The 17198-nt window shown below is 46.5% G+C and overlaps 1 protein-coding gene across 3 annotated transcripts in view; it reads right to left on the bottom strand.

Moving 5' to 3' along the window:
• LOC149367258 (uncharacterized) overlaps positions 1-16944 on the bottom strand; it is an 83907-nt gene extending 66963 nt beyond the window's left edge. For all 3 annotated transcript variants that reach the window (XM_089566935.1, XM_089566954.1, XM_089566945.1), the window contains exon 1: positions 16857-16944. In XM_089566935.1, coding sequence (XP_089423061.1) covers positions 16857-16907 — 51 coding nt within the window. In that variant the 5' untranslated portion in view covers positions 16908-16944. The remainder of the gene's footprint in view (positions 1-16856) is intronic.
• Between the last annotated feature and the right edge of the window lie 254 nt (positions 16945-17198).

The following is a 17198-nucleotide window of genomic DNA, read 5'->3' as shown; positions in this document are numbered from 1 at the left end:
CTCGCCTCCCTGGATCTGAAGTTGCAACGCGCCCTCGTCGCCTTGCCCCAGGACCTATTGAACGCCTAGTAGAAAGGATGTTCTAATAAAAGCGTCACACCACCACCACCATTGCCTTATGGAATCAAAACTGACTTTTCTGTTCGTCACAAAGGGCAGAAAGCACTAATACGTACCACTAGAGTGTCTTCGAGTAGCCTCGCTTCTGTTTTAAAGAAAAGTAGAAAAATGCACTACGTTGTTTATTTGTTGTTCTTGGTTTTGTGCGATGAAAAGATTAAGTCAGCTGACATGCCTTCTGTGAAAACACAATGGAGTGAAAGGATTTTTAATAGCGACTATAACTTAGGAGTTAAAGCTACGTTTATCGGAGCTTACGTTACTCGTTCATGCATCATCAAGGAACAATGCTGCACAGAAAGGCTGCCAAGGACAATGTCTACCAGAATTTAAAATATGCCACTTTTAAGATACTCACAAACAAGGAATATTAAAATGACTTACCGCAATATTTTTGTATTTCTATTTACCGTTGCTTTAAATTAATGAAGCACTCACCCACTGCCGTTTAAGAGAAAGCCATATTCCAGGGTGCTCCCCTTTATACACTGAGTGATCCTTGCTTTAATTATTGCTTGGCGCTAACTACAAATAAATGCTGGCGTTAGACAGCACCACTGAGATAAATATATCATTACCGTATGCGGACCATAGACCTGAAATCTAGCGTTGTCTAAGGCAGTTTCTGTCTTCTGCACCCTCGTAAGCGTGTGAGGAGATACGTATCAAGATCTCTTTGTGTCTGTCCCCGTTTCCTGATTCGGGGCGGATTAGAAAATTGTCCAAGTAACGCGAAACGAATGGACGTCCCGTCTGAAGCATCTTTCAGACGCATTTCAGTCCTCTCAAGGCTTCAGATTCGTTTTGAGGCGATCTCCATTTTAGTGCGAAATTACTCATGCGCTCACCAACAGCGACCAAGAATCTTGTCTCTTGTCACCGTACCAACGTTCGCCATTCACCGTACAGACGTACGCACGCACGATCTTGTGCTGTTACCTAACAACCCGAGTTACTACCCGAGCTAGTCGGGTAAGCTCGCGTAAGTTCGGAGGAGCGTCGTACCATCTGAGGGAGAGGTTGCTCGGAAAGAGCAACATAGGTCGCACAATCACTACCTTTGGTTTTTACAGAAATAACTACCTGTCAATGCAGTGGAACACCGCTTAACCGCTGCGCCACTGCGCTGGCTGTGGTATGAGGACTAGCTACAATCTCTGAAGATTAGGTACAGAATGATCAATTCTGCATATATGGTAGTTAACCCATTAAAGATATTGCGTCATACCCGTAAGGCGGAGCTTAGTGTTGCGTACAATTGAATAATGAACGCCTGTTTTCGCATGTCTGCTCGATTTAACGTAAAACCCCTACCAATATTTATTCCCATTTCTCTCCAAAGATTTTTTCGCAATACGAGTTACGAAACTTCACTTACGCCCAAGAATAAAAATCCGAAACTCTGACTGGCACGCACTTAAGAGATTAGCAGACTGTCGCGCCATCTGTGGCCATTACGATTACCTGCCTGAAGCTGAAAAACACAGATGAGGCGAAGGAAAAATATTTGCAGGGCGTTGCCATGACTTCATTGCTATGCTCGCAGGTGACGTCCCATCCTGCTAGCCTTCAGGAAGTGAACGCAGGTTTTCAACGGGTTTTTATTCAGAAGCGCAAGACCTGGGAAGACTGAACACCTCTCAGCTCAGGTCGCGCAAGCCGTAAAGAATGAAGGCGCCCAAGTCACCGGCGCCCGCTCTCCCAAGTTCGAAAAAGGGTCGTTTCTGCCTAAGCAACATCATCTAACGAACACCCAGATTTGTACATATAACGCTAACTGACGGAAAACAGCTCGAGAGAACGTGGACAAGACGGAACGAGCAAGTCAGGACGGGCGCTGTTAACAATTCACCAACTTGCCCACGCAAAGGTCCCGATACATTGTACGTAACGCTTTGCAAGCAATTCGTTAATTGTAATAACTTGCATTTACTTCGAACTCTGTAGTGCATTTATTACTTTTTGTACGCTGTAATGTTTACGGCAATCAAATTATTATTTTCAGTAATCGATTACTATTGCAATACGCTACATTTCTTGTTTACAAAGAGAAGAAGCGAGTGGTAATATTTCACAAACTTGAACTCGGCGCTAACACTCGGTGAACTTGAACTCGATGCAAAAGCAAACGGCATTTCCATTTCCGCCGGTGAACAGCAAGATGGCCACTGATACCATCCTTTCATTAACGTCGTCATCATCATCATCAGCCTGACTACGCTCACTGCAGGGGAAACGCCTCTCCTATTTCTCCCCAATTAATCCTGTCCTTCGCCAGTTGCGGCCATCGTATTCCCGCAAATTTCTTAATCTCATCCGCCCACCTAACTTCCTGCCGTCCCCTGCTACGCTTGCCTTCCCTTGGGATCCACTCCGTTACCCTTTAGGACCAGCGGTCATCTTGCCTCCGCCTTACATGCCCTGCCCAAGCCCACTTCTTCCTCTTGATTTCGACTAGGATGTCATTAACCCGCTCTTGTTCCCTCACCCGCACCGCCCGCTTGCGGTCTATTATCGTTATATTTATAATTTTTCTTTCCATAGCTCGCTGCGTTGTCCTTAACTTAACTTGCCGGAAATGCAAATGTCGACCCATGTTCAATAATGCCCAGTGTCTGGGCTACGCTAAGGGCAAGCTTGGGCGCGAAATCACTGCTGTTTTCTTTATCAAGAAGGCTGATAACAACCGCCTCAGCATGCCTTCAGTATCGTTCCTTGAAAATTAAATGGAATTTGTCGAAAACAGCGATTAGCTTCTACGTCACGAGAACTCATTTTATTTAAACGCGGAATATTATCAAATAATATCAGCTGGAAGTTCAGCACTGTCTTGTTTTGTTTGTTCTACGGATGGGAACCAGCAGGCCCAAATCTCTGTGCTACTGTGCCGCCCCTTGTGTTCGCTTTGCGATAGTTAAGATGCTTCAAGTGCACAGCCGACACTGCGCATAAGTAAATGAAAGAAAAAATATGACTGCTGAAAGATGGCGCTCCGTGACGAACACTGCGCGACCAAGTCAATCTTGCGCATGGCTTCCAGGATGCTGCAAGCTTTAACGATTCAGAGTACACGGAGGATGAGAGTTAAGCTGGTTCCGAGGCGGCAACCTTTGACCGAAAAGCCATCCGTCCTATCTGCGTACGCCTGGCTCAAAAGCCGTCTGTTATGAACGACGCCAGCGGTCAGGACAGAGGCGGCGACGGGCCATTCTTCGGAGTGTCGTCGGGCGGCCAATTAGTGAACGCCGACCCAACGAAGAAGGCACCGACTTTCCCCGACCACAAAACGGGAGGCGCCGACGGCTCCCGACAGCCGAGCAAGTCGTCAATACTTGTTCCTGGAGCGAAACGCTGATGGTACCGCAGGGCGCCAAAGGCAGCACAGCATAGCCAGAAACCTTTTTTTTTCTCCGATTGAACCCGCCTGGAAGCTTTCGTACTTGAGGCGCGCAGTGTGGTTCCGCGAAAGCGGCAGTACTGCCTCCTCAACATCCCGGTCACCCAAAGAACGTGGCTTCGAAGCACGGGGGGGAAGCTGGAGACTGCGCCTTCTGGGATAGCCGGCAAATAGGCTGCACATATTCGGAGAAGGACCGTGACCATTAGCGAGGAAGGAGAAAGGAAAAGGGACACAAAGGTCGGCTCGTAATGGGGCCTGCAATTCTTTTGCCCACGGCCTTAAAGAGGGGAGTGATTGCGCCCAAAGCGACTCGGACAAAACAGAAAGTGTGTCCTCGGTTAAGTGTCTGTGTGTGCGTGTCAGCCGTTTCCACAGAAAGGGGAGAGGGTTTAGGCAGCTGCTGGCTTCAAGTGTGTCGCCCCGTCGCTCTTGGCGAAGTGCATGCATTTGTCTAGTGATCGGCCTGCGGCGAACAGCGCTCGTAGTGTCCTGAACCCTGTCACGTGGGTCAGCTCTTGTTAGCAAAACACGCTCTTCATTGCCGATCGGCGTTCAACCGCATTCTTCGACTGAAGTCTGCCAGTATGAGTTGACTCTCTCACACCAGCTGCGAGATAGTTTTCTCACAGAATGGCAAACCTTTCGCTTTTTACGATCACGTACACAGAATAAGTGTATAATTGGCCACCGACGGAGAGCGGAGGAAGCGGAGAATGTGGGCGTTGCTACCAGATTTCCAGGTCCCGCTGGCATTAGGCTCTCAGTGAGCATACCACCAGTTGTGTCTGTCGTGTTGTCAGTGAAGACACGTGTGAAGTTGAAGGCTGGTTTGAAAAAAACTAGGCGGAAATTGAGTGGTTAACAAGCACCAGCTTTCATGAATTGGTTGAAGTACTACTGCACTCTTCTCACTAATTCCTTTTCCTTTTTCTAGTGTTGGTGTAGGGTGGATGGCGTTAAGCGAAGGATAATTTGGTCTCAGTGCATCTTGCCAAAATATGTGCAGCGTGCAGTGGCAGTTCCGAGAGGTTTCGTTTCTTGCTTTACAGGAACAAAGTGTTGGGAAGTTCATTCGAATCGAAAACCTTAATCAGATAGTCGAAAATGAAGACACTGAAAGGCATCAGTGGAAAGTCAATCGGTTTTCAGGCCGAAAAGACAGATTATAAATATATGTGTGTATATAAGTCTAGACCTTTGAAGAATAAAGTTGAAATACTTGGCTATGCTGTCGTGCCACATGTTCCCTGCTGCCAGTTTTTCTGGATGGTTAAGAACAACTGCCGTAGGCAGACATGAAAGCGCGAAAAATTTATATGAATAAGCACTCCTCGACATCACTTTTTCACGCCCACTTACGAATAGGCAGCTGGCGTGATACATGTTTTTGTGTGAAGATAAATGTTTGGTGCACGACGATCAGCTAGTTCTCCAACAATGACAAACTATATGGATTTGGATATGACCTGACAAGAGGTGGAGTCACCTAACCGTTTCGCTGGGTTGAAAACGAAGCAGGAAGCAGTGTGTCAACAGCGTATAAGTCAGCACTTAAATCAACAATCAACGGATGCAACGTTTGCGAGTACTTGCTTCTGTGAAAGAATTGAAACTGAGGGCAATTTCAGAACACTCACTCAAAGTCCACAGTACCAACCCGTCTCTGGTGACTTTGAACATTCAAAATCACAGCTGCAATTTTGGATGTTTGGTACATCCTACGGATATCCTGTGGCCGTCAGAACTAATCGGTATCAGCGCAGAAATCATTTTAGTACTCAATGTTTGCAGTGGGTATAAAAGATTAAGCCATCGCAACCAGCATGTTAAATTACTATGAAAGAAAGTTGCGTGATAATTAAACAGGCAGCGTCCGTATTTTTGGGCCTAGATCATGTTGCTTTCGAAATAGAGCAATTTAGGAGCGAGCATGAGCAGGTAGGCGATATTTCTATAGAATGCTGGATCACTGTAGAAAATACTCAGCATGTTCTGGTAGGCTGCAAAGCTGCGCATCAAGATAACAAAGAGTACATGGTCAGCCTTCCTGAACTTTGCTTCAGGAATAGGAACGGCAAGATCAACACGTTGGCATGACAGACAAACAAGAGAAGACGTGAGTTCAAGTGGCGTAAAAGTAGAAAAAAAATCACTCGAGGCGTCACAGAAATCAAAATAAATAGCTTTCAACACAGGAAGAGAATAGTTGAAAAAGACAAAGAATCAAAATACGACTGCAAGTTTCAAAAATTATGAAATAACTCAAACGGCCACTTTTAGTCAAAAGGCAAAGCTTACACGCCATCTTCCCATAGCAATTTGAAAACTCAGTGATCGTCTTCGTGATAAACAAGCACTGGGACAATATTTTTCTTCATTCCGTCAGCCCTCATTCGTCATCTGTTCCACTGAAAAGGTGTTTCCCTTGACGTGCGCAAGCAGTTAAAAAAAAAATGTTACGGACTGCTTGCCTAATAAGTGTGCCGGTACATCATGTGAAGGCGTATCCTGTCCACACACCCACCTCTATCACAAACGTAAAGCGCACTGCCTACACCACTCTCTCTTTGCCGACATGTCCGTTATCTCTTGCAACAATTACTTTGGACAGTCCGCAATCATTCTACAGATGGTCTAAATACGCCTATCACAATTTCCGAAAGTAATAACCCGTGTCCCCCTGGAAATTATTCTTGCAGTACAGCATACCGCCGTGGAAATTTTCGTTTACGACGACTATACGGCGACACCTTTACCCCAACACAGTCATTCATACGTCGTTCCTGCAGTGTCACGATAGGAATGAAAATGCGGGGAGGTGAGACGCACTGCCGTCTCCAAAAATAGTTGTGCTGTCCTGGAAGAACACATAAGCTACACCTCTTTCTGTCTCTGTCTCTTCCTGTGTTTGTTCCTTTGCGCCATTTAAAAAATTGGCTGTGGCTTAGCCTGGTTAAGCCCGGTAATTGCGAAAGCAATATTCGTAGCTACGCCATGGATCAGCTGGTAGTGTCGCTGGTGGTGGTGCTTGTGGTTAGACTTGCGGTGATGCATCGGTTATACAATCCAATCCAATCCAATGCAATCAAATCCATCGAAATCCAATCCAATGCAATCCCATCCAATGCAATGCAATCCAATGTAATCCAATGCAATCCAATCCAATGCAATGCTGAAGTGGTCGTGTGTAGATTACCGTTATCCCGGTGTGTGATGAAGAGCGCTGAAAGGCGCGGCGGGCGCAGGAGTTAGGCAGCAGCTACCAAGCGCGGCCTCGCCTCGTGACGGCCCAAGTTGGGCCCCTGGTTTTTGCGGCAGATGGTATGACGTCATAGCAGAGGTCAAGCTAAAGGTCAATGGTAGCTACCGCGGCCTCGCCACGCGAGGAGCTGAAAGTGAAAGTAGTATTGCTTTCGCAATACTACTTTTATGATGAACCAACTAAGCCAACAGCAAGCACTTCTGCAAGCTACACCTCTGCACCAAGGCTGTCCACGCATGCAGACCAAACAGTAACAAATCGATTTTTTTTGTCGCATACCAATATCAGAGCGAGAACATCGCTCAGGAGACAGTGTTGTCCTGGCACGCTGCGTGGCGAAAGCGAAGAGACCATCACATCGGTGTCCTATCCGCTGAGTATACGCCGCGGCCACCCTGCGAGGGGGGTCTCCGCAGTTTCGGGCTGTGGTGCGTTCGATTTACGACGCATGTGCACACGAAGTCGGACCGAGAACGGCTCGGCAAAGTTAAACTACGCGCTTCAACCCGAGCGAAGGGTTGTTAAGCGTAAAAAGGACGCGCGACGTCCCCAACGCACTTAAGCACTCCCATTCTATGTGGAGAGAGGACCATCTTTTATTCGCGACGTGTTAAACAAGGCGAGAGGGCCGTTCGCTTCGAAACCGACTCGCCGCATCTCATAAAGGGATCGCTTGGGCCCCGTCAGCGAGCGTTGAGGAAGCGAGACGCTAGAGGTAAGACAAAGGAGAGCACAAACACCGACCCTTGCTGTGCTTCTATTCACTATCAGCGTCGAATGAAATGCGAATACGAATAAAAACGCCTCAGCAGACCGAGAACATCTTAGCTGGTGCAAGCTGCATACTGACGCTGCTGACTCACTTCAAAAGCCGCGTTTACATGAATGCGACAGAAGTCGACTCCAGGCCACTTTTTGAGAGAAAGAGCAGGTTTTGAGAAGCAAAGGCTTGACTCGTCCTCTACTCTCTTCCCCAACGTCTTTGCTCTTGCCCTCAAAAAGTGGGCCGGAGTCGACTTCTGTAGCATTCATGTAAACGTGGCTAAAGGCGCGATGACCAGTTCCTAAATAAATAAATAAATAAATAAATAAATAAATAAATAAATAAATAAATATTTCAACATCGTGGTGTTGAGTGAAATGAGTTTATGAATCCCGTGTGCATTTCTTCTCCAGCAGCCAATATTCTTTTCTTTGCCTATGATTTCATAGAACAGGAAATAGGCTTGTGTACGGATCCAGAGGAAAGAAAAATAATGGAGGCTTTCTCAGGACTGAGGACCTGCTGTTTTCGGTCGGTTAAGGCCGATTCACACGACGGACCGTTCGCCCGCGGCCCGCGCACTACGTGTGCATACGTCAGCACTTTGAGAGGCGCGCTGGATGCATGGATGGATGGTGGCCGACAGCGCGCCCCTCAAAGTGCTGACGTATGCACACGTAGTGCGCGGGCCGCGGGCGAACGGTCCGTCGTGTGAATCGGCCTTTACCGACAATTACAGTGACGCCACGGATGTACTGCAGGTACAGGCGCGGCCATAAGTAAACGGAGCACGCTATTGCATTCGAACTGCAACCACGCTTTTTCCATTGGTAATGAAGAAGAGTTGCTTTTCTGCAAGAAAGCTCACCAATCTCCTCTACCAGCATGCGCGTACCACTGCTGGAAATTTCAATTAGGTGACGCGTGAAAATATTCGAAGACAGTTGCGTGCTCCGTTTACTTTTGTCCGCGCCTGTACGCATACGTGACCAGGTAAGCGGTCTTCCAATCCGTCCATTTGTTATCATAGAACCTGAGCATTTTCCTTTCCTTATAACTGCAATGCCGTCGCTCTAACACCACAAATGCCAAGTTGATTTAGTCTTCAAGGCGAATTCCTCTTTGTGTATTCTTTTTATGTTGTAACGCTAACCTAGGCACAAGAGAATTCCTGAAAACAAGGCTAAATATGTACTACGCGGTCTTCTGCAATATCTTCCGATAAAAAAAAATGCCCATATACATGTTCGTGCGTACAGGGCAGTACGATTTCAGTGCACTGACATACGTGTCCCGCTCAGTCCCGCCAAACAAAAAGGGTTGTAGGGAAGGGGCGACACAGCCGACGTTTCCAGCCCTACTTGTGGCTCCATTTCTTTCGATTTCTCACGACAAACCGGCAAGCACAGCGAGCAGGCCTCCTTCCGGAATCGTCGAGGGCGACGAGAACCGCTTCTTCACGTTTCCGGTGCACTTCGGGATCCATCGGCGAAGACCGGACGGTGTTCGGGTCGAGAATCGTCGAAGGAGGGGTCGGGAAGAGCGAGGCACTGGAGTGGGGGAGGCCACAGGCCGCACGGCTCCCTTCTCGCAAGAGCTGCGGGGGTGATTCTATGGCCGTCGTCGCCCGAGAAGGCGCAACGACATTGAAGAAGTGGTAGGGAGCGTATAGCGGGAAGGGGGAGGGAGGGCGCAGCCACGTCGTTAATCGCCAGCCATTTGTCCCCGCTCGGCTTTGCCTCGGCTGACGGGGCTCTTGTCTCACCCGACCCAGCAGGGCGCCTGTCGGGGCACTCTCAAAGAAGGGGATATATCGAACACGACGACGTCAGTGGCGTGAAGAGCGCGGTTGTCTCAATCTTCTTGCTTCTGCTGCCCTGTCTGTGTGCTTCTTTTTGTTACTCTATCTGCCTTAGTTACACTGTTCCCTATTCGGGATGTCCGCACGATGTCCCTTTTGTTCCCTTTATTGCCTCTCTGCCTTCCCTACTAAGGTTTTTTCCCCAACCTTCGCCAGCTTTCCCTCAACCCATCTCTTATACGACACGAGCGTCAACACTGGTTTTCTATCCATCTCAAGGTGCGCTCTTCCGTTTTCTTTCAGGGAGGAGCCGAAAGGAAAATCCATTTTTGTTAGCAATCCATTTTTGTTGTTGGCCTGCTTATTTGCTGATGTTTCTTCAACGGCTCGTTTTGAGATGATTCTCTTTCCTTTTCCGCTCGATGCCTTTTTCGAATGAATTTAGTGCACTAATTGGGTCTTTTCGCTAGTCGCAATTTGGTTAGTCACCAGTTTGGGACTATGTTCAAAAGAGATTGGTGTTTTTTCAAAAGAAAAACTGAGTGAGACTGTTAACCTTGTTTGTGTCTCTGAAACTGACATTCCAAGCTCAAGCGCGGAAGGAGCATATTTTATGCCGCGTAATGGTATAAGTACATGATTTACTATGAACCCGCAGAAAATTATCTTCATTCCGAAGTCCTTGTCTCCAAACTATAGGATGCGAAAAGGGTATTGTTGTAAGCATCCCTCGGCATAATTCATGAGTGCGTACAGGGTATACCATCGTTCTAACTTTTTCAGCTTATTATGCGGAGGTCAACGATTATCAACTATACCTTAGCAGAAGCATCCCGTAGGAGCAATTGATTAAAGCATTGTACAATTAAAACATTGTGCAGAATTGTACATTGTGCAGTACATTAAAGCATTGTGCAGAAGTAACCTTCATCGATAATCGACCACAAGAATGCCGAGCGCATCAATGTGCATACACTTTCGACTTCTTGCTTATCTTGTCAATATTGCACAACATCCCGTTATCTCGGGTTAATTACTATTATCAAAAGGCCCTTAGAGGCTACTATTCAGGCGTCACTGAAACGAATGAATCAAACTGATGCTCTGACTTCGCGGGCGTTTACAAACGACCTAACCTTCGGTTTTGCAACTAACAGAGCATTTAATTTGGCACTTTGTCAGAAGCGATTGGTACTTTCTCCTCTACCGGCCCACATTCCAATTCGTTTCTCCCTATTTTCACGAATGCCCTGAAGGCAGTATCATGGTGTGAGAAACAAAACGTCAATGGGCTTCATTTTCTCTCAACGTGCCCTTGTGAATCAAAAGCTATGCCACGGATAAAACTGAAAAGTAAGAAAAAAACACATTACATTCAGTTAGATTAAAATGTGAGATGGTTTCTGGCCTATAATAAATATTTTTGCGGCGTTCAGGAGACAAAATTATAAAAGGTAATACACTAAAGCGAGGCCAAAGAAAATTATGATTGGAGAACTCTGCAAAATGTAACCCTCATATAGCTGTTTCATATTCCAATACTTACCACAATACTGACAAGAATATGGACTGAGTACAAAAAAATCTCATTTATGTTGGGAACAACCTGCTCCACAACTGCCGAACAGTCTTTATATGCGTTGATCAGTTTTGCTGGGAGCAAACTATATCAACACAGCATCCACTTTCCTGCCTGGGAGAATGTACAGTGCAAGACACCCAGTACCTTATGACACCCATCTTACTTCAAAAGCTAACCAAGCAAAATAGGAAAGCACGGCAGCTAAAGTTAAAATGTGCATCTCAGACGCGTTATAGAAACTTATGCAAGTATTTATACAATGATTCTCCCTGTTACACTTATGAAACGCATGACGCGAATATGATGGTGGACGATGCGTTTACAGCATGCCGTTATATATGTCCACGGATTGCACTTTTGGGTCTAAACCGAAAAAAAAGAGCGATAAAAGTATGCCGATTAAATTTTAGAAATTCGGTTTTAACCGAAATTGCGCAGTATCCTTGACATGAAGTCCACAGCTAGCTGGCTATGGATTAGGAGTTAAGCTCAGGCGCGCGAAGAAATTAACCAGAAGCGCAAGCCAGAGGCGCGGTGATACGGTGTACAGATGGATTTAGCAAATCAGTTGTGCACGTTGATGTATTGCTCCGCTACAAATTGGGAGGCTGAATCTCGGCGCCAAACGTCGTCTGCTAGGATAGCGATGTCACTGTCATAGCTCGCTTAGGCACTAACTTGGTTAGGCAAGCATCTCAACGGATAACGGGCACTCGAAACTGAGCATAAGCGTTGCGAAAAGTTGTCGAATTCTTGATTGATTGAGGTTTATTTTTGTTTGGTTTATTAGGTTTTTAACGACCTAAAGCGACTCAGGCTGTGAGGGACGCCGCAGTGAAGGGCTCCGGAATAATTTCGATCACCTGGGGTTCTTTAACTTGCACTGACATCGCACAGCACACTGGCCTCTAGAATTTCGCCTACATCGAAATTCATCCGCCGCAGCCGGGATCGAACCCGCGTCTTTCGGGTCAGTAGCGGAGCGCCGTGACCACTGAGCCACCGCGGCGTGGCGATTGATTGAGGTTTAACGTCCCAAAGCGACTCAGGCTATGAGAGACGCCGTAGTGAAGGGCTCCGGAAATTTCGACCAACTGGGGTTCTCTAACGTGCACTGACGTCGCACAGTACACGGGCCTCTAGAATTTCCCCACCATCGAAGTTCGACCGACGCAGCCGGGATCGAACCCGCGTCTTTCGGGTCAGCAGCCGAGCGCCATAACCACCGAGCCACCGCAGAGGCAGTTATCAAGTTCTAGTTACCGCGATGGTTAAGCAGCAATTTCATCGCTGTCTTCAACCCTGAGACGATTGAGGCCTTACCCTCTCGTTCTGCCTAGCGCAAAAACTAAGCGATAACTTGGGAAGCCACCTTGTAGCAATACTCCTTAACTTGCGTTTTTATTCTTTATGTTTCAGCATTTAACTTCTGTGGCCTTTTTTGGTGATAGCATTTTCTTCTGCAAGTGGAGCTATGCACAGCTATAAAAAGCCAAATGAACTGTGTCACTTTTGAGCGCAGAGGAATATAACAATATGTAACAAAAAAAAGAAAGGAAAACAGCAATTCATCCGTAGGAAATAGTGCTTATCGAAAAGATAAGGCAAACTGTGTTTTGCAATGAACGCGCAAAAAAGTGCGCCGAATTTTCAGGAAATATAAATAGGAAAGTACAACGCCCATATATAATAAACATCAAAACTTCCAAGCTTTGTTTACTAGTTTTAAGGTTTTACAACTATTTTATATGCATTAAGTCTTGCATATTTAATCAGTACGAGCTTTTCAATTCAAATGCTTCTGTATAGAGACAAGACGTATATCTCTAAAAGCAAAAACTTGTGGATATGTCGCACAGGTAAAACGAAATGGACGGCAGCAAATTTTATGATCTCTTATGAATATGCCATCAAAGCTCGAAGTACTCGTATCATTGTGTCGCTCGTCGCCAGTAACAGAGCTACTGGAAGCTTTCTACAGGCCTCACATGCCACTCCTGATTTCTGAAAAGTGCTCAGTAACAACTTAATACAACTTACAGCAAATTACCTAAATGCCTACACCTTTCTTTTTGGAGATTTTAACTTTTCAAACATAGACTGGAGTAATTTATTGTCCTCTTGAGTTGCAGGTCCCACAATCTATAAATTTTATGGATATCTATTTGAACTTTAATTTAACGCATTTAGTTTCTGAGTCAACGCGCGTCAAACCAGAAGATGCAAACATTCTGGGCCTAACCCTGACCAATGATCCCAATACACTCTCATCCGTTACACACCTTGGAGGAATTAGTGAATGTAACTTTATTCACGCTACCTTTGCCTTTCCTGTATCATCAAATAAGACGCATAACAAAGCTTTAAATCTTAACTAAAAGGGTAACTATGACGCAATAAACCAAGAGCTTAACGCCTGCTTTCCCAAGTTTGAAGCTGCAAGTCAGTCAGTCAATACATAATAAGAGGTCGACGTTCAGAAATAAGTTCAATTATTTAACATATAAATATATCCCAACTGTCACTATCGGCGCCAGTAACCAAAAACCTTGCCTTACTAATTCCGTAAAAATGCTATAAAATGAAAGAAGCGCCTTTATCGAGCGGCTAAAAATAAAGGTAATACACTGTGATCGAAAATGTACATTGAAGTAGAAAATGAATACCTGACCGCGATCTGTCGCAGCGCAAAGAGTTCCTATTATGATACTAGACTCTCAATTTGTTGCGCACTAACCGAAAAAAGTTTTGGCGGATCATAAACCCTAATCAGTGACTCACGCGTGTTATTATCCTTTAATACTAATAATTCACGCTATAACCCTCACAAAGCGATCACCGCTACTAAATGTGCTGACGCTTTTAACTCTGCATTTGCTAGAGTCTTCTCGAAAGAAACTGAACCACAGTTTCCTTTATTCAACACTAAATGCACCATGTTTTACATTATGTTTTATGCAGACGATATGTCGTCAGCCATCTAAAAGGTTTAGCTGCCCTCATCATTTGGCATTCATGAAATTAAATATAAACTTCTAAGGAACACAACACATATGGCTGCATCGTACTTGTCCTTGCTGCTTTCATAGTCACTCTTCAGGAGCAATGTCGGATGATTGGGAAAAAAACAGGTAATAGATATGCTCCACAAAGTTATTGATCTATGTCACTAACAAGCGTGCCATGCAAGATCATGGAACCGGTCATCTTCTCTCAAATTGTCGCTCTCTTAGACATTAACCGCTTTTTCCGCCCCTCACGACATGTCTTTCGGGAAGGGTTTTCTTGCGAAATCTGATTCACTCTTTCCGTTCATGATCTGCCTACTAACCTTGACATCAACTTAGAGACTGACGCCATTTTTCTGGATTTTGCCAAAGCACTCGATAAAGTGCCCCACCGACGCTTGCTACTAAAACTTCAACCGTACTCAACCTGGACCCTAACGTTCTACTCTGGATGGAGGAATTTTTGTCTAATCGCACACAAATAGGTTTAATCAACAATAACTCATCTAGCCCCCTCCCAGTAGCCCCTGGCGTGCCCGAAGTGTCTGTGCCTGGTCCCCTGCTGTTCTCAATGCATATAGACGAATTACGTACCTCACAGTGCCTTATGTAATATACGCATGTTTGACATGGCTTCCACATCTACCGCACTATTAATAACTACTCTGACCAAACTGCCGCCCAGAACGACCTTCTTAGTGCTTTGGAATGGTGCTAGTGACCCTTAATGCCAACAAATGTAAATGTATATCCTTCTCCAATCATCGTAGCCCACTTGTCTTCGCTTACACAATTACTGACACGCCTCTGGAGCTCGCGAAATCTTATAAGTATCCAGGTGTAACCCTATCTCACGATTTATCGTGACGCGAACGTCACTAACAATATCTCGGCAGCTGGTCTAAAACGAATCTACGTAATACTCCACAACACGTGAAGTTACTTGCTTATACCTCCCGCGTTAGTCTAAAACTCGATTACGCGCCACCCACTTGGAACCCGCATCAAGCGAACCTCGCCGACACGTTAGAAACAATTCAAAATATTGCTCTTGATTGATTCATGCCTCACAATCACATGACGTCAACGTGTAATCTCTGAAATCCGAAACCAGCTTATCAATGCTAGCATGTTGATGTAGCATGTCCCTTTATCAAAAGTTCTTTTTCTTCTTTATTCAAGTACCATACCTCACCGCACGTACATATCACCGCCTGGCTTTCAAAAGTTGTTGGCTCTGACATTATAGTCACCCAGTCTTCGCCATACTTCCCAATATTACTTTAGTCATTGATCACATCAAAATTTTCTTTGAGCGGCTGTTCGAGTGGGCTGAAGCCTGAGATAATTTAAAACTAAAAGCCGAAGGTACCTCGTGGAAAGTGCGGCATATACTTAAACGGCGATTTTATGTATACCGCTACCCCCAACATCGCGCCGCAACACCCCATATTCAGCGGTTGCTGTTTATAGCGAGCTCGAATCATATATGTGGACAAGTGGTCGGCTATAACAGTTAATTGGAAATGGCACGTCGCTGTCGTGGTCGCCTTGATTGGTAAAGTCATCAGGATACTGACATGCTTTGAGATTAGACTGCAGCCGGTCGACAAGCAGCAGCTGTCATCCTCAAGAAGCCACAAGCTTAGACGTGGTGCCTGCACTTCGTGTATTTCCAAGGCACTTTTGCTCTGATACCAGTTTAGTGGAACGAAAAGCTTCAAAGACACTAATTCAACTCCACCGTTTCGGTGCTCCATCCTCACCTGCCAAGTCCTCAAAATGGGACAGTGATGTAACCAACGCAGCGTCTCCTGGCGGTTAAGAACCACGTAAGCACAGTTTCAGACTGGAGTTGTCTGTCCAGGTTGCGCCGGCGGATGGTAACAGCACGCGGTGTAGATATGCGCAGATGCACGGGAGGAGAGATCCGGCACAGCCTTATGGCGACGTGGCATCGGTTTGTGCGGTAAGTCCTGTAGTCTCCATGGAGAAGCATTTGGATGTAATCCACATTCGTTCCAGTCTTGGTGCGCTGATGTCTAGACTCGGGTCGAGTAAGTCCCGTGAGCACACGGGGTAGCACTCAGGGGTTGGTTGTGTCGGTAGGAAAAGGCATTCTGTGACCGGAAATTCGCAACACTTGTTGGAAGTCGGACTGGTATTCTCGCCATCTTGCAGTGTTGTAGCTGGAGACTACAAGGCGGCGCTGCGAAGTTCCTTATAGGCTGACACCTGCTGCGTCATGATGATCAGCAACAGTTGCGTTGGGAAGCGGTCGTCGAGGGAGATGAACCGCCAGGCTTTCCTCGTGGAAATCATCAAGCACACGCGAGTATTGTCCGCAGCTGAAAAGTCGTAGTTCGCATCGTCTTGCACGTAAACTTGCTGCCGAAATCATACAAATCCTATCCACACCGCCCGCGCTGCATGTGCTATTTCCGGGCGTTTGCCTGAGCAGATGAGTCCGTCTTTCATGGTACATTGCAAAAACATTAATTCAAAATGCTCCTTTCACGAATTAAGGTACAGCGAGATAAGCTTAAACCGAATCGGAACCGCTTTGCGTGCAACAGAAACTTACGGGTACGTTTATTCGAACACCATGTCATGTGCTGATGGTTGTTACGGATTATTAAACCGAGAATCACATTACGGAGTAGGTTTTACGTCATTTGAAGAAGAGATACCTGCGAATTGAGTTTACGTTGTACCTTTAGCAATATAGGGCAGTCATCAGTCCTCTGCGACTGTCTTATTTCACCACACCTGTCACTAAAAGCTCAGCCTTCCGGCTATAGGAATACATCGCCTCGCATTACATGCAATACAGGATACGAGGATCTCCTTCCATCGATCGAAAGAAACACACGAAAGCAGGCGATGCGCGAGAAAATGGCAGCGCTGCCACAGTTCTCACCTGTGCGAACTTCAGTGCCATGGGGCCGACCAAGCCCGGCGAGGCGTCCATGGAGGGCAATCACCGTCCTTCCGTCGCGCGCGAACGGTCCGAGTGCCACCGACGACGAAACCGCGGGGTGGGCGTGGCCTGTGCTCAGCGGGCCCCGCCCACCGGGGGGTCTCCCCGCGGCTCCCTATTGGTCGCCGAGTCGTAGGGAAAACCGCGCGCAGGAAGAGTGGGGAAGCGGAGAAGGGTGGACGGAAGTCAATAGCTGCGGGCCGCGCCCCGCACCCCATGGTGCACTCCCCCTTGTTTTCCCCGCAACACTGCGCGAGATGACTTCCTCGGCCGGAATGGGAA

This window comes from Amblyomma mixtum, chromosome 1, assembly GCF_055824585.1.
Source record: "Amblyomma mixtum isolate Tamu chromosome 1, ASM5582458v1, whole genome shotgun sequence".
In the NCBI taxonomy this organism is placed as follows: Eukaryota; Metazoa; Arthropoda; class Arachnida; order Ixodida; family Ixodidae; genus Amblyomma; species Amblyomma mixtum.
Note: the sequence above shows the minus strand (reverse complement) of the source record. Positions and strands in the feature narration are given on the sequence as shown.